The 18,473-nt window shown below is 39.7% G+C and overlaps 1 protein-coding gene across 1 annotated transcript in view; it reads left to right on the forward strand.

Moving 5' to 3' along the window:
* Positions 1 to 5,358: 5,358 nt before the first annotated feature.
* Positions 5,359 to 18,473, forward strand: part of cntn3b (contactin 3b) — a 59,599-nt gene continuing 46,484 nt past the window's right edge. Inside the window, exons 1-3 of the mRNA XM_023261309.3 lie at positions 5,359 to 5,764; positions 13,273 to 13,408; positions 16,195 to 16,330. Coding sequence (XP_023117077.2) covers positions 13,354 to 13,408; positions 16,195 to 16,330 — 191 coding nt within the window. The 5' untranslated portion in view covers positions 5,359 to 5,764; positions 13,273 to 13,353. The remainder of the gene's footprint in view (positions 5,765 to 13,272; positions 13,409 to 16,194; positions 16,331 to 18,473) is intronic.

Below are 18,473 nucleotides of genomic sequence, written 5' to 3' on the forward strand. Positions count from 1 at the left end.
AAGAAGAAAAACATCTGGCAGAACCAGGCTGGGGGAGGGCGGCCATCTACCTCAACCAGTCGGGGTGAGGGTGAGTATGTGAATGGGGTGGGGATAAATGCAGGATGTGAAGATGTGTAATTCCTGTCTCTCCTCACAGTAATGCATTTCACAGCAGGTGAAGCTCACCTACAACTACAACTGCAAAGCTGCTGTAGTTAAAATGATGGCAAGTTGTAATGTTGGAGTAATTCAGCCTTACATGCTAGAAGTGGAAACCAGTTTTGAAAAAGAATAATGATACAGAAAGTCTAACTCTGCAAGTTAACAGGATGGGCTCTGTATGTTTATTACAGATGAAACATAATTTGTGGTTTTGAGTGGTATTTGAGTCATGGGTACGCTATGGTTTCATGGTAGAAATGCTCAGCCATTGTGTCGACCGCTTAGTTCACTCATGATGTGTCTTCCAGCGTATAAAAAGCACCATATGTTAACAACATAAAAAACTTGAATTTCACTGAAGGAGGTCTTAAAAAGAAGTCTTTGTAATTAACTAATCTATGCCAAATTAACTTTTTGCTTCATGCTGTCAGTGCTGTACAGCTCACCCTCCTGGCTTCCTGCTTCGCCTCGTTTCCTTTTGGCAGCAACGTGAGTCGGTCATCAGAGAAGTGGCTGCAATGGAGAGGTGGAAGTGGTTAAGGTTATAAAAGCCTGCTCTTTCAGTCCACTCTCTCTCTCTCTCTCTCTGGGCAGCTTTCCACTTCCTCCTGGTCTCTAAATCTCTTTAGTTAGTTTTGCATCTTTATACAACACTCTTTCATACACTTACACTCACCCATACATATCTTGTAGCACTAATGTCTTCCACCTCCGCACCCTGCCGTCATTTTGAGTAACGGTTAAATAAATTCACTGAGCGATTGAATCCTGTTGTGTGTGGACTCTTCTCTTTTGTTTGTAGTCAGAGGCAAGCTGGTAACAACACATTATTCGAAATTGCTTAGCTTTGCAATATCCTGTTTAGATGGCCTTGCAGCTACAAGAGTCCCGGTTCGTGTTCCGGCCTTCCCGGGATCTTTCTGCATGGAATTTCCATGCTTTCCCCTGTGCATGTTTAGGTTTTCTCTGGGTACCACGACTTCCTCCCACAGTCCAAAAAGATGTTCAGGTTAACTGGTAACTCTAAATCTTCCTTAAGTGTGAATGCAAGTGTGATTGTTTGTCTCTATATGTAGCCTTGCCATAGACTGGTGACCTGTCCAGGGTGTCTCCTGCCTTCACCCCAAGTCAGCTGGGATAGACTCCAGCACCTCCACGACCCTAATGAGGATTAAGCGGTGTATAGATAATGGATGGATGGAAAACTAATTGAACATTTCGGGTATCACTTAAATGCTGAATTATGGAATTACTCCACATAAAGGGAGTGAAAATCTGACAAAAAACTGGCATAGAGCGAAACACTTTTATACTGCTTAAAATGTGGCAGTACTTGAGATTAAAATTTTCCCTTTTAAGGCCTGTAAATGTACATCGTCACCTCAGGATTATGTGAAAGAGAGAAAGTTTTTCTTTGGACTTCCTTCAAGAGAAGGTTAGAGCTCAAACTCAGCTATGAAAGATCTTCAGACATAGATGGTCTATAGACACTGCAGCACGGCTCTCTGAAACTGATGCTCATGCATGCAGAATGTTCTCATCATTCATTTCACCACCTGGGTTACCTGTAGACGAAGGTTGATTATGTGCGGTGTCAGTGTATGTGATAGCCTCATATCTCTGCAGACCTTGATCTGTCATTTTCCTGAACACAACCCTCCCCCCCACCTCACTCTTCCACTCCCCTCCCCTCCACCAATAAGAAACCAAATGACCTTAATTAATGGAATTTCACCTCCTCTGTATTTTTCCATCATCTCCCTCAAACCCCTCCTGGAGTTCTCCTGTGCCCAGAAACATTAAATATTCATGCCGCCATCATTTTAATATTTAAGTAAATCAAATGGATTGTGCCAGATAAAACTAACAGCAATTATCTATGCAGCGATAGGGAGATTTATTTAGTGCGATGAGTGACAGTTGGTGAAACATGAGGCTGAATGTCTGCTGCTCTCCCTCTTCTTTGCCTGTTTCTTTCTTCTTCTTCTTCTTTTTTTTTGACAACACTGCATCTTTCAAGGCTTTCCTTAACTTGAAAGAGAATCGCTGGCACAGCTTATGAAGAGTTTTGAAAATGAGACATCCACTTTCAACCAAAAGTGACACAGACCCCACTGTGAAGTGGTTGACAACATAAGAATTACAAACTCTAGTGCTATCCAGCAGATTGTTATGGATAAAATGGTTAAAGACCTAAAGTGGCAACTCCTTTTTTATTGAGATGTAATGATAATGAGCCTCACATGTTTGATTTCACCATTGTTGTGACCACTTGGACTGCACTTACAGCCTAATTTAGGGCTGTAATGGTACATTATCACTGAATGTCTTCATGCACCAGAAATCTGGCAATTTAATTACGTGTGCGCTTGTCAAAGGGTGTTTATTCATTCTAATCGGGGTGAATATTAGTCAGTTGTAAGTTGCACAGATGCAAAACACATCATGATGTATTAAATTATTGGTAATGATTTTTCATGCCTTACTGTCAGCAATTATTTTGGTTTAGCTCTTAAATAATGAGATTGGGCTTATTTTGAACCACAGCCCGCATGCAAAAACCACAACACTCACCAATAGGCAGGCATAAAAAACCCCAGGGAATTTCAATCTGCTCAAAATGCATAAAATTGCGCCCCTGTAGCTGAGCTGGTTGCGTGGGCGACCCATAAATAGGAGCTATCGTCCCGATGCAGCAGTCATGGGTTCGAGTCTGACCCACGGCCATTTAATGCATGTCTTTCCCCCACTCTTCTCCCAGTGTTTCCTGTCTCTCTCCACTCTGCACTATAATAAAGGCCAAAAAAACACATAAAATTAAATTATATAGGAATTGATGACACTGAATTACAGCACTAGTTTAAAATTTAATAGCCACACCTAATATGTTGCTAGATTCACAGAAAGCAACAATTTGGGGACAACACTACAAGATGTAAATACAGTTTTGAAAATAGACATGTCCTCATCTGGTTTCTATTTAATTTTATTTTTTGCCTTTCATTCTGATCCAATTCTTTTTTCTTTTTTTTTTATTAACCCAAGACCATTTTCCTAGATAAGACACTAAAAGTATTGTAGATTACCTCTAGTCCTTGGTTGTAGCAACCAGAGGATGTGACAGTTTTGTGTTGACAAGCAGACAACATTGTAGAGGTTTAGATAATAAAGTGGCACCATGACATAGTCCTCCGTGATGCATAGTGATCACCACCCAATCCACATATATTAAATCAAGCCAGAACTAACTAAGGTAGTTTTCATAAACCCCAGTGATAAATCTAACAGCTGCCCTAATGGCCTAAAACAGCAATAGCAGCACAGGACAAATGATTAGTGGGTTCGATTTACATCATAAATTAATCAGTTTAAGATTGGTAATGCAGCACTATATTTTAAAAAAAAGAAAAAAGTCACATATATGACACCTGTGTGATGGTGTGTTTAAACAAACAACCAGGCTTAGCTTTGTATCGATACCAATCTGTTAAAAAATGCCTGGATCAGCCCTGATCTCAATCTTAGGATGTATCTTAGGACTGTGATTGGGACATACATAATTGGCATGTTATCATCTAATTGCCAAAGTTAATATGACGAATGTATCAGCAACATCCAGCAGACACAGACCAACATTAGCCTTTGTTTGGTATCTTTTTACAACTCATTGTCAACAATATTCACTCTCCTGCTAGCTCTACTTGGATCTCAATCACCTCCTATTCATAGCTTTAGTTTATAGCTGCTAAATAATGTGCAGTGATTCACAATTAATCAACTGGTTGTTGACTATTAGGACACTTGGCAACACTTTTGATACTGAATTAAACAGTAATTTTTAAACAAAACACAACAAACTGAAAAAGTCCCAGCTTATTAAATTTTAATATTTTCTGGTTTATTTGGTCTACTATGACAACAAATTAAATATTTTTGGGTTGTGGACAAAAAAAGGCATTTGTTATCTTGGGCTTTAAGAAACACTCGTCAACATTTTTCACATTTTCTGACATTTAATAGACCAAAAAACGAATTAATTATTGAGACAACCATTGTCATATTAATCATTGGTTGCAGCATTTTTCACAAGCTAATTGTCAGTTATGTGTTTGCTGGTCACATCATGTACTGGGTTTTATGCAAGTACTTCTGACTGAAAACTTCCACAAGCTGCTGGTACTGCAAACAGCAATAATAAGACAAGACAGTGAAAAACGGGAAGTTTGTGGTCCGCAGAACCAAAACAATGAGCTGAAGGATACGTCAATGCTGCAGACAGCTGCAGAAAACAATAAAATTAAGCGATAATACTGTAAGTTGGGCACCTTTTACATTACATATAGTAATTTGATTCATTTTGCACAGGGAAATATTGATTAGTGCAGCTTTAAACCAGGTGCATGAACGCTGTAAACAAGGATCTAGTGTGTACATGAAAAAGAACCCCACATTATTATGTGTTTATGGATATGCATGTGATTGAATCCCCCATGCACACACTATAAAGAGCTATTGTGGGGGGAAAAAACTCCACTGAAAACATTCTATGATTTCTGATGGTTGCATCATGAAAACAATGAAACTAAAATTAGGTGACATCATATTTATAAACCAAAAGGCTCCAAAGCACCTTCCTGTGTGGTCTCTAGCACTGTACTTTTCAGCGCAGTGTTTCAGGAGGAACTCTAAAAAAGGATTTGGACAAAAAAAAGTCTACATTTGAACATTGTTTTTGTTGTTTAAATTGAAATATGCCTCATGTCAAGCTCTAGTGAGTGAGCTTCACTAATGCACTTCAATCACTTCTCCTTCCCTGCTTCTATTGATCAGAAGCCACAATTCACTACATTTACTGCAAAGTCCCTGCATGGATTCACCACAGAAAAGACAATTTTACCAACAACACACAAAAAAAACCCAAAACACAGATGAGGTTGTTTGGTCATTGTGATTAATGGTTTTTGCTCATTTTCAGATTTCCCTTGCTCTGTCTTATTTTAATTTTCCAATTCATTTTTATTTTTAATTTTTTTTCTTGTAAATTTCCACTTGATGTCTGCTTATCACAGCGATAAATATCCCGAGATGTAATGTGCACCCACTTAAGCAGAGGAATGGCAGGTGCCCATAGGCTGGTGGCGCATTACTGTGCTGAGATGGGTGTTTTCACGCGTCACCAGTGGGCGCTTCTTCCTGCGCACAAAGAGAGCAGAGCCCGGGGATGCGCACAATGTGAGTCTCCGCTCAGAGGCACCGCTGTCCTCTCCTGCTTCTTGGCAGCATCTTGTGGAGTGTAACACGAGGAGGTCGAGGAACAAGAGCGCGTCGTCTCCTCATCCGAGCACCCAAAAGAGAGAGAGAGAGAGAGTGAGAGAGAGAGAAAAAAATCACTTGAGATCTGTGGAATTTACCGAAGACAGAGGTTACTATTAAGTCCCATCCTCAAACACCGAGCGGAGCAGAATTAAGTGCAGAGCGCAAACACGGCGGGGAGCGCAGAGCAGAGCAGCCTCCTCTCTGGCTTCTGAGAGAGTTGCTGTGAAAAATGCACATCTGACGGATAGTGGGATTACAATCAAAGCAGTTTAATGAAGAGGAAAAAATCTGCATCTTAGGACAAGTAAGTGTTCAGTTAGAGATCATCACTGCATGCTTGGATGCTGTTGTGACGCCTAATTTTTTCATTGCATGCGAGGAACTGTGTCCTGTCAAGTTTGCTTCCTTTGCTTTGCAGGAGAAATGACAGAAAACACAACTTCATCTGACAGAGAGCAAAAAACAAAAAAAGCCTTTTTAAAAAAAGCCTCAGTCCTCTGGCTATGTGTGCTTTAAATTTGCAAAAGGGGACAGAGTGTGCATGCTGATAGTGGTCACACATGCTGATGCTGATGGCTGCGTTTCTAGACAAGCCTCAAATGGTTTGAATGGTCCTACTGGGATTTCTACTGTTGGGGCTCATTTCCCTCATCTAGGACAAAGTCCATATGGTGCTGCTCTGCTCAGTCACACAGAGAAACAGCATCAGGACTGTCCGCCTGGAGAGCAGCTCTCTCTCCAACTTGTTTAAGGCAATTATTTCAGTCTCTGCTGAGCAAAAAAAAAGGAGTCTGAGCTCGTGTGGATTATTTAAAATATTGCATTTGTCATTCTGATTTGCTTCCCTTTGTCCTCTAACATAAAAATATTCTGATTCTGTGTTCAGTTTTCTGCATAATCTCACAGGGTCTTGACAGTTGATGCTCACAGAGCACAGTTATTAAAGAAATTATCTTAACAGCCCAGTTCTCTTCCTTTTTTATGCTTAAACCAAATATTTGCCCACTGGTTTTCCTGCACTGGCAAATATTCATTTTTCTCCCCCTCTTTTTTTTTCCCACCCAGACTGCAAATGGACAGAACAGTGAAATGCAGTCGGCTGCATCTTCAAAGTATCCTACTATTCAGGAGGGATTGTAATTGTTCTCCCATCTATTTCTGTTTATTTATAGAACCTCTGCAGGATAACAAGTTACAACCAGATGAGAGGTGAAACATGTCTTTGAAGCCATGCAGCGAATTATTCTGTAACGCAGCAATATCCAGCATGGCAGTGCAGGAATGAGTTTATACTGTACCACCATTTGCTTTCAAAAGCCTTTTTGATTGAACCAGAGTGGCAATTACATTCTACAGCCAGTTTCCTTTTCCGGAAAGGCAGTGAAATGAATTGAATAGCATAAGAAAAAAAAATGTAAAGAGGTTGCCTGAGTGTCTCCTGCTCCTCGTGCTTGACCTCGAGTCATGTGTTGTGCGGCTGTATCTAGGATGAGGGTCTAGGGATGTGCCTGGCTGATGATGGGGTTGAGAAATGGATCGCGGCTCCCCTCTCTTTTAAGTGCACTTACTCTCCTGCCCCTGCGTTAGGCAGCAGCTGAGGGATGCAGCCGTGTTTAACATCGCAGGGAGTCACTGGGGGCGTCCTGCTGTCTTCCAGGGATTCAGGGATTTTTCGCATGGAAATACACAGCTGTATAACGTCTGCCAGAGCATCCTGGCCAGATGTTTAGTTGTACCGTGGTAAACAGACATTTCAAATCTGCTGTCAGAGGAGGTCATATGTGGTAGCGAAATTGCAATTTTCTCTGCATTTGAGTGTGAAGTGCTGTCATGTCCCTTTGCTTTTCACTTGAGTGATATTTCCCCAGCACAGCTCCTGGTTCTAGTTATAGCTCTATGTTGTCTTCCAGCATTCAACCCTGACCTTAGCCGCAGTTCTAACCAAACCGCGCTGTTTTATTCATACACAACAGTGTGACATGCCAATCAATCGTGTGAAGTGGCTACTTTTATTTTTAGTCGGCGTGGAAGAAGCATCTCAGGAGAGAAATCGCATGCAACCAATACTTTCATGAATGTTAATGTGACAGCTGTTGAAGCTGGGTTTGGGAGGGGCCAATTACATGAAATGGCTTTTTATTTGAAACCTTAATGCATAATTTGCCATAGGAAGCACTACTCACTCAACTGAGAGCCTAATGCAGAGTTGTGGCACGATCAATACCGAACAATTACTCCGTCTTTGCTTCTTCTTTTCATTTCACTTCAAGTATTCGGCTCCAGTCTGAACCATGAAATACAGTCGTTTAGCTTTGCCTTTATTTGTTAATCACTTTTTTTCTGTTTTTAATCGGCCTTGGCTAAGTCAGAGTAAATTGGGAAGCATCAGTGCAGGGTTAATTGTGAATTCTTCATTCTCTGGCAGTAGCACAGAGCAGCTGTGTATTCAGATTGAGTCCGGCCCTGGTGGCGGATCCTTGTCTCCCAGGTTCTCCTGCTGAGTGATTTAATGGAGATGGCAGCAGATAGCCATAAAGATAATAACTCCATGAGGATGAATGCATCACACACTGCAAGTGAATTCAGATTCGTTGTGCCACCGGTGTTGACTTCTGACAGAAAGAGTTCTTTTTTTGTTTGTCTATGATCTGATATATATGGATCTCCTGGCTCTGTGTTTCTTGTGTACCGCATGTGATCTGAATGCAGACCTTGAGAGCGCACACCCCTTTGATAGAAACTCTCTTTTCCTCCCTCCCTTATTAGATTCTTTTGCAATTATGCTGCCCTCAGGGGGGAAATGGATGCCTTTAACCACCTCTCCTATCAATTATGCGCCAAACAACAGCCCCACTAACCAAGAAGTCATCTCATTTACTCTGGAATGCGTTTAGCCAATGACTTCCATTAGGTTTAGCTTCTGTGGAGGTGAAAGTGTGATGGCTCATTACATTTGGCAGAGCAATCTTTTGCTCATCATTTCAGTTGAGAAAGCTGAAGAAGAAAAATGCCACCTCGCCTTCGTCGCCACCGAGGCCAAAAAGAGCTGTTTTGTGTTTGCTCCGGGTGAAGTATTGTGTTCTTTTTCTTTTGGATTTGCAAAAGCTTCAGGTGATATCGAACTCTGCAAGGATTGACACTGGTGCGGCTTTTTGAAGGTCCAGAGAATTACAATTTGTGTTTCATGAAGACAAGTGCTTAGTGTGTTGCCTAGAATAACATTTTTTTAAAATGTGCTAAGACTCAAAGGATCGGAGCATCATGAGACAGTTAATCTCTTGACTAAGAAGCACCGCAAAGCTGTCCACTGAAAAATGAAATCCTTCAAGGCAGCGATGACACACCCTTCTTACACTTAAAGCTGGGCAAGAAACATGATATATAGGGTGTTTAATGAACCAGTTTTTAATGAAGAAGCGAATGTAGTAGAGATTAAAAAATAAAAACATCTTTGCAGGTTTTACAAACTGTACAATGAAGCTGTACTCAGTGGAAAAAAACGTCCATTATATCTGCAGAAACACGAACTGTGCAACAGCCAACTTGCAAAGAAAGTCTTTTCGAGGAGATTTTCCTCTCACAGACTTGAAGCTTTTTGGAATGATGGGTTGGGATGCCGAGGTTGGATCCTCCTGGAAGCGAATGGCAGCTAATACCACACACTTTTTTTTTTTTTTTTTTTTTTTTTTACTCCAGTAGAATCTCAAACCGTGTAATCCAATATGATGGGTTTTTAGAGTGGCAAAACGCCCCCTAAATTTTGAAAGACACCAGGAAATCCACTCCGAATCTAGCTGTGTCTGCAATTACACTAGATGAGGAACAATTACTGGCACCAGGACACATGAGCTAAGCCAACACTGGCCATTAAGTTATGATCAAGCAAATGGAATGATTTCTCCTCTCTGTGGATTCTACTGTGCTTTCACACTCCTCTATAAGATTATGTAGTCATGCCTTTCACGTCAAAGCACAGCCGCAATCCAATAGTTACAAGTTGATGAAACAAGTGAGTGGTTAGTATTTAGGTCTGTTTCAAGAGCTCCAAAGATAGCCCTGGGTTAATCCACACAACAGGGTTGTGCTGTAAGAATGAGGGGTTGGGTTGAATTCTTAATCCTGAGAGGCGTATCAGTTTCCACTTACTGTGATGTAGGTCAGAGCTTGAGCAAAGCCCCTCCTGTGCCACTGATACTGCAATTACAATGCTACAACTCCCCGTTCCATCGCCACATAAGAAAAGTTTTTATGGCCATTTACGTCATTGATCATTGGCTACAGCATCAAATCACTACGGCTGCTTGTGGTACTAATAAGCTATAGGGCTGGACTATAAAATCTTTCTTTATGGTATAATTTTTTATCATGATGTGTATTGATACTGAGACATAAAGCCCAGAATGTCTAATCCAGGGAGTCTACCATAAAGCAGTCTTACTCAGTGAGTTACCAGCAGTGCCCTTTATGCAACCAAATATATTAAAGTGGCACTTTTAGCAATTATGTATCATGCTTCCACAAAGTGCGAGGGCTCACAAGAGACAGATTTAAAAACAGTTACATTTAGTGCACCAGAGACTGAGATATTTTGACTTTTAGCCCTTTGGATGAATCACACTTCACAACCCATGTTACAACAAAAAGCATGCTCCACTCTAACACAGGCTTTTTGTTTTAAGCGGTCCTGGCATAATTACATGAGGTTTACAATTAATTGCTTGTTACATGCTCCTTGAAATATGTAATTGCAACATTTCATCATTTTTTAACAGCAAATGTACATTATTTAGCCACCAAGAGAATCAGAGACACCATATGTACACATCTTAAGTATTTAGTGTGTAGAGTTCGAAAATGAAAAACCTTGTTCGTTTAACAAGCAGCAAGCTTTTAACTTCAAGTAAATGACTTTATAAAAAAATCGTTAGAGCTACTATATAATCAATTTTATATAATTTGAATGCAACATTTGTAGTATAAAATTATTTCATGTTTTTTGCAGTGTTTCTGTTGCTTCAAGGTAATCTTACTGTAAGACAGTTGCAAAATTAGCAAACAGCCTTAATTACCCATAATAATTTCCTTTTATGTCATGAATGCTGGAATAAAATGTGCAACTGTTGCAAAAGATTGTATCTTTTTTCATTCATGTCAAATGGTAGTTTGAATTTTAAATAAAAAGTAACAACGCTAATGTTTACTCACCATAACCAGCCAGCAGCTAGCTTAGCCTAGCATGTAGCATTTGAAATCCCATCCTCATTGTGACTTGTGATTAGGCACCATTCAAGTCTGAAAAGAATCCTTAATTTAGGTTGTATGGATGCTTTCTAGCTAGCCAAGACTGAAAATGTGAATAAATATATTTTGAAATATGGATTTTAAGCTGTATTCCTCATATTTTAGGTGCCTAGCTAAATTGTTTCCCCTTAGCCCCAGAACTAAGCTAACACATCCCAGACAGCCTTGGTAAATGATATTAATTGTCCAGTACAAATGATTGTTTTACTGAAAAACTGTCCCTCTCCCAAAATGTCAACGTTTCACAATTACCCACATTAGTAACTCTAATGTTGTTACTGAATTCCTAAAATATAACCTCGGGCTGCACAGTACTTTTAAAAAAAAATACCGTTGCAATGTATAGTTTCCCTGCAATCTATACCATGATGTGAAAATATATGGAAATAAGCCCCGGATGACTTGAATAAGTCTATTTGGAAAGAAAATGAATCATTCCAGAAGGGTGATGTAGCAGAAGTGGAAATAATTTTAAATAAGCTGAGAAATGAAGAATTATTTTTAGTGTGAATTTCATATTGTGTAACATTGGCAAAGGCATCTGAAATAGCTTTTTGCTTTGAATGGCTTTTCATATCTGCCTTTGCTCTCATAACGCACAACTCTGTGTCATGGCAGCAATTGCAAGATACTGACGAAAGAGTACCTGGTTTTATTTGAACATTAAACTTTAAATTTTTAAGACCTGATGATGTTAGTTATGATATGAACTCACCTGAGTAATTTAATATTAAAGATTCAAATCCTTCCAAGAATAAATACAATTTTACTTAACTTTTACTTAATTTTAAAAAAATATATGTCAATGATGGAGATGAACCTGATTAGTTTAGAAAGTTATGACCCTCCAAAAATAAACACGAGAACCCAATAAATCTAATGGTTCGGTGGAATCTCTGTGAGCAAGCTTTCTTTTTTCTTTTCATTATTTTTTTTTACCTTTTGTAAAAAAGTTTGATTTCACTTTGTTTCATTTTCTTTTATTTAGTGATGCAGTCCTGGTAGTGTACAATCTGCATCATAGTGAAACATCAATACAGTGCATTTCCTTGAGAAAAATTTTGAATCTAATTATACTCAAAATGTCTCACTTGCTGCATAGCTGATTATCAATAGATAAAACAATTTACTGATGTTCCATAAAAGCCTCACATGCAGACTACAGTAGAAGCTAACTGAACAGCTGTGCACAGAGAAGCCTCTAGTCTCCACTCAATAATGCAGCAGCAATTAAGATATTCTGATATTTTATCTACATAGACTGTTTTCTGTTAGTGGAGCATTATAAATATCAGTAATGCAGTCTATCATTGAATTTTGGGAAGCCAAAATCATTATCACGATTATTATTCTGCTAAGAGTTTATCCTTATGATTGATTTTTGCATCTTCCTTTGCAATGTTTCTCTCATGCCCATGCCTCATTTTTGTGTGCACACGTGAAGCCTGCATGTCAACAAACTCTGTGTCTTGTATAAAAAAAAGAAGAAAAAAACTCCTTTGTTTATCGAGGAACCATTAAATGGGAATAAATTAGGTTAAATCAGGCCAACTCTTCTTGTAGATTAGTCATGGAAAATGAGGAACCATGCAAATTTTCTTTTTGCACCAAGCAGCAAAAACAAAAAAAACAAAAAAGTTTGCGTGACATGTTTGTGTTACTGTTGCGCGCATTGCATTGTCAATGTAGGGTTAGGGATAGTAGGGTTAGGATTCAGAGGGTTAGGGTTAGGGTCAGTGCAGCTCTAATGTAATCCCTTCATCAGTTGTTACTGACAAATGCAATCCAGAAATCTGCTACTGCCCAACACTGAGGGCAATAGTCTTTGTCTTATACAGAAGACTCCTTTCACAGTCCGAAAAGTCTACTAAACTGAGCTTTAAGTGTAATGGCATACGACTGCAAATTTCTGTCCTCCTATAGTGCATTTATTATGTCTGTCAACCCTGTTTCAGTGTGTGGTCCTCTCGTATTTTCTGTTGATCTAAGGGAAGATGATTTGTGTATGTAAAAATGAAAACAGTCACTTTACTTAGATTCAGTCGACCACCAAACCCTTTGGTAAAGTATGAAGTGGCACTTTGTGGTGTGCTGGTACACAGTCTGCCAGCTCCTATTAATAGTCAAATTGGAAGAGAGAAGTATCTTTTGAGGTCAATCATTTCCTTCCTCGCTTCTCTTTAAAGCTGCAGAATTGAGCTTGTTAGGCAAGATGAGAAACACGCACAGTAAAAGAAAACATACCCATTTAGCAGCTGTCTCGTCTTCTGTGCCACCTGAAAATTGCACCACCGGCTCCTCAGGTTTTTTTGTACACTGCTGTTTTCTCCCACCCATCCCCTTCTCACTTCCTCAAGATTCGATTTCCCTTGTCTTACAGTAACTCAAAAATAATAAGAACCAATTATGTAACTTAACAACACTGTAATCGTGTTTTTTGTTGTTGAATGCTTGTCGTATTTGGTTCAAAATGTCATATTTTAATCACATCCATAATTACTTTCCCCTCAGATTAAAATTCCTGTATTCAAGGGAGAGCATTCCATTCACAAGCAATTGGATGAGAGTCTTATTAGCCCTCGGCAACTAAAGATGATGTTACCATGGAAACAAATTGTTCTGCTATCAATCACTGGATACCTTGCAGGTAAGATGCTTTAACACATATTTGAGTCTCACTGCATTTGTTGTCATGGTTTGTCACAAATAACATTTCTCCTTAAAGAAATGTATATTTATTACAGAAGAATGTTGAGGTTTTTTGTCATTCTTAGCAGTGTTTCAATATATATACTTTTTAGTGAAGAAGTGACAAATTCAGAACAGTTGTAAATAATCTTCCCAGCCAAAAAAGCTACACTGATTAAGTCGAAATCATTATGTGTACACTTGACTAGTGTGATGTCCTTCAGCGTTCCCTAGAGTGGTGTCCTGCTGCACGTTTACTGTACACTGTTAGGGACAACTGGGAGTCCAATCCCATTCCTGTTTATGGCCTGTCCAGATCATTATCGGGATCCAAGCAGCGAATCCAGCCTCGCATTTTAGCACAATCTACTTGCCACCGTGTCTCATTCTGCCCTTGTGTAGCCACCTGGGATTCGAGCAAAAAGCACAGACACTCTACCGGAATGTCAACCCTTGTTCGAATGACATTGTAAATCCCAATGAATGTTATTCAAATTGGCTCATGGGTAATTCACGCCCTAGCACTCGAGGGAGTGAGATCCAAGCGGTCTCACCTTCCTAACGGACAAGTGTTTTTAACAGGGACTTGGCGTCTGCCTGTAGGCGCTTGTTCTCATTCAGCGTCGTGATCATATACTGGAAACAACTCGCAAAAAAATCACTAAAGCTGACAACAGTTATTATTAACATCTGAGCTGACATGTAATGTGACTCAATATTCTGGAAGAATGCACCAACTTCACAAAATAAATTGGCATCTTTGATGTTTCCATGCGTGGCATTCCATTCAAATTCACATTAAGGAGAGGATGTCAAAGAGAACTAAGTGGTGAATAGATATTATTGGATCATTTATCAAGAGATCATTGTACAAGAATGTTTTCAGATTTCATCCCAAACTTCACGTTTTTGTAGATTGATTCAGGGATAGACTGATTACCAGCCTGGCCAAGTATTGTAACCAGTATTTGCCATATTTGTGATTATTAGTGTTTTTATTGGCTGATTATTGATAAATTAAATGCACTACTTCAGGTCTGATGCAGCCTGTTCTCTCTATGTGGTCTCAGAACTGTTTCTCAAGCAGAAACTGCAAAAACTGAACAAGAAATGCGAACCAGGAATTTATCTTCTCTCACAGTGGCTAAGGCGATGCTAACAGCTAGCGGCTAAGTTGGGAGGGAGGCACAAATTACCCTGAAACAGGTCTGGAAAATAATAATTAATAGTGCATTAAAATATGGACCTTAGTGGACACTAAATGTGATAGATCAGGGAAATATTTTCGTATAATAATATAAGACAGACTGATCAATCTCAGTGAATACCACATAAACAAGGGAGAACGTTCTAATTTAAATGCTATTATTTCTATTTTACATGATCAGCTATAGTCACACTTATTAATGAAGAAGCCTAGTTATGAATGACAGGTTCCCTGCAATCACATGCAGTTAAAACATTACATCTAATGTCAATCAGTCCCAAATATCAGTTATCAGGCTTTTTTTGACCACCGATGTTCAATATCAGTCCTGAAAAACCCATATTGGTTGATACCTAGATTGATTTAATTCTGATTTGTCCATATTGCTAAATAATCACCAAGAGTACCTATGATTCATCGTCCCGTCTCAGCTTCCAACCTGTTTTGACTCCTTGACATATTATTGCAGGTTAAAACCACATGTAGAAGTGCTAGCCACATGCTGCAATCTGTTAGCAGTAGGATATTAATTAGGCCTACTCTGGCCGTCTGTTGACTCTGCTTTCATTTAGTACCAGATTGTGTTCCACATCCTTTCCTTTTAGGCTGCTGGCACATGACTGCATCCTTATGGCCTCAATTAACTGCTGCTTGTGTAGCATGACATAGATATTCTGAAAATAGATCATGCTGCTTTCATGTATCAGCCCGGTCACTTGCAAAGCATCACCCATTAATGAGGAAATATGTGAAAACAGGCATTTTACATTAGTGGCCAACCATTGTTGACTTAAGCGCTCAACTTAACTCCTCAACCGTTGTTATCTATTATTATATTACTGTTCTGCTCCTGGCAAGCAATTAACACCGAACACCTCGGTTTAGTTGCATCACTCAGCCAGCTCCATTAAAAACTCTCAAACACCTTAGCCAGCTAAATATTTACACAGGACTCAAAGCTTTTTTGTGACATGTTTCGCAGTATTTTTTATTTACTTGCATATTTACTGGGAAGCCTTGAAAGAGGGAGATTAATCATTTCTTTTTTGGACACACTAGCAACAGTATGATGATTTCTCATGATGATAAAGTGTCAAAGTAAAGCCCAGTATGCAAAATTGGAGTAAATACACATAAGTGCCGTGGTCAGTGTTTTTCTTCTGCAAGTGTCAGGTTCATCCGAAAAATGCGGCACTATAGAGAGAAACACACAAAATGTCAGCATTAGCCATTAATTCCTAACAAGGGTAAGTGGGATTTGCTTTCCTCACAGTAAGATAAGGAAATAATGCACACAACACATCATAAAGACTGTCCTAATGCAGAATTCAGAGAATAGGAGACAATATACTGCGTATATAGTATATCGAAAAACTAATACACACTGGGTGTCACACAGTTCTTGTATTTCTGCAAGATTAACTGTTTGTCCTCACAGGGTTTGTGCTTTTGCTGTATTCTTCCAATATTTTCTCTTTAAGGTCAAAGAGACAAATTTTCTCGCTTGTACGACTATAGACTTTTTCCCCTTTCTTCAGCCTGTACAGAGGATGTCATATTTCAAGGGCCAAGATGGAGGACGGAGCCAAGTGACCTCATTTTACCAATCAACTCCCCAGACCACCAGGCTACCATCATGTGCGAGGCAGAGGGGAGCCCTCCTCCGCAGTACAGGTAAATTACCACATCAAAGTTACATTCCCCCACAAGCCCCGGCCTGCGATGCCTACCTGCCCCACATCCGCATCACATGGCGAAAACCTAATGCCGCCTAATTGCTTGTGAGTCTTCATTGCTGCTTCCACAGGAATCAAAGAGGGCACCGATAACGTTGATTGCTATTGATTTGCTAAAGAACAACGTTTTCTGGACATGAATGCTCGAGAGAGATTATGCGCCATCCAACAAAAAGGCAGGCTTCAAAGAGCAACAGCTTAATTGAGCATCCATTTGTAATTGAATAAAGCTTATCTATTTTCAGCCTGAGCTGTGATGTGGAGTTAGCGTCAGGGTGCCGCCGCTGCTGTTGATGAATATGCCAACACCTAAGATATGACTGGGGTTAACTTTAATAATGATAAGATTTAAGCCACTGTACGAGCTGAATTCATAATATGGTGTGCGGCTTAAAAGAATCATTAAGGGAGAAAAGGAGATCCCAGCGACTCATTTGCACCACAGATCCTTTGATATCTCTCTGGCTATTCCCGGGTGGTGCAGGGAGCCTGGCTGAAAATGGCAGCTGGCGGTGTTTTTTGCGGTAGATTGTGTTTCGGAGCTTGGTCAGCACCATGTAGATGCACAGCAAGCAGAGGGGAGACGCAATAACCTTGTGAGTGACATTCCGTTAAATGCTTACATTTCCTATAATGTGTCTGCACTGAAAACACGGCTCAGGCACACAGCGAGGGGGGGGTATCATTATACCTGTTGTGCAACCTGAGCTATCTCGGGGAAAGAAACCATCACTTGCATGATTTCTCTCGCAACTTAAAGCCCTCTGACGTCCGCCCGTGTTGTTCGAGAGGTTTTCTCTTTCGGGCTGTTTCTGGCGTTAATGCAGTGGAGTGAAGTGGTGTCGTTGTCAGGATGATCTGCTGCTTTTTCTGATGTAACAGCTATTACAAGAGCAGATACGCACAGATTATCAGCATCAGTGTATCTACAGATTAAAGCCGCTCTAATCGATATATGATATGAATGGTGGATCAAATGACAAAGTGTGATATGAAAGTCCCCACTTGTAGTAAAGCGAGCTGCAGTTCCCTTTAGCTTCACAGAGTGCACTGTTGTCTTTCAGCTCACTGTTTTGGTTTTACGTTCCACAACTTCGCTGCCTTCATCTGCTGTCAAGCCGCAGATGGCAGCTTTCTTCATTTTAAAAAATAAATAAATAAATCTCGTAAATTAGCTTTACACTACATGCCCAACACCAAACGCAGACAGGGCATGTTAGTGACCAGCTAATGAACACCCTGGAGCATTTAGCTGCTAATGTGCCAGATGCATTTGTCATGAGTAGACGGAGATCAAAACAAAGGTTAAAGTTAGATTTAAATTAGCCAGGGCACAGGAACACTACTCCAAATGAATGCTAATGCTAAGGTGTCTTCTGGATGCATAAATTGGCGCGTTTAATCGTATCCGCCTCACTCGGTAACATTTGCACAGGAACATGTGGCTTTTAAGTTGTTGTGGAGTTCTGACCCTACCTGATCAAACAGAACAATACAAAAAAAAGGACAAAAAAAAAACAATGCAGCTTTAAGTTCTGTGATTTTCATTTTCAAAATAAATAATAATGTGATGCAGAACAGTACGTGGGTGTTTTCATACAGTCTTAATATTTAAAAAAAAAAAAAAAAAAAAGTAGACCACCCACATCTTCGGAGTTCTGTGGATAAAAGTCGTTGTTATTGCCCTTTCTATTGCTCTGATTTCATGTGCATCTTTGGTTTAACTATGGGATCATTTTCTAGTTAGCCTTGTGTGGCTTCTCATTTTCTGTGGTACCTAACTTTCCTCTATTTCATTGGCTTCTGTTTGTAGAACAAAAACAATGCACATATCTCTTTGGCAATATTCATTGAGGTCAGTGGCTCCTAATTATGGATTAAAAAAAAAAAGTAAAACTAGGCTTAAAAAGAGGAATTCATGTTTGAATAAGCAAACTCACCAATGTGGGCTGACATTTTTGATGATGCCTTTTCAGCACACTAGATTTTTGCCTTTTTGTTTTTACTTTGAGGAAGGAGTCATTTTTTTGAGCTTTATTTGGGTTGCATCAGTTTTTCTGACACTGATTGCCCTTGACTTT

Source organism: Amphiprion ocellaris, chromosome 5 (assembly GCF_022539595.1).
Source record: "Amphiprion ocellaris isolate individual 3 ecotype Okinawa chromosome 5, ASM2253959v1, whole genome shotgun sequence".
In the NCBI taxonomy this organism is placed as follows: Eukaryota; Metazoa; Chordata; class Actinopteri; family Pomacentridae; genus Amphiprion; species Amphiprion ocellaris.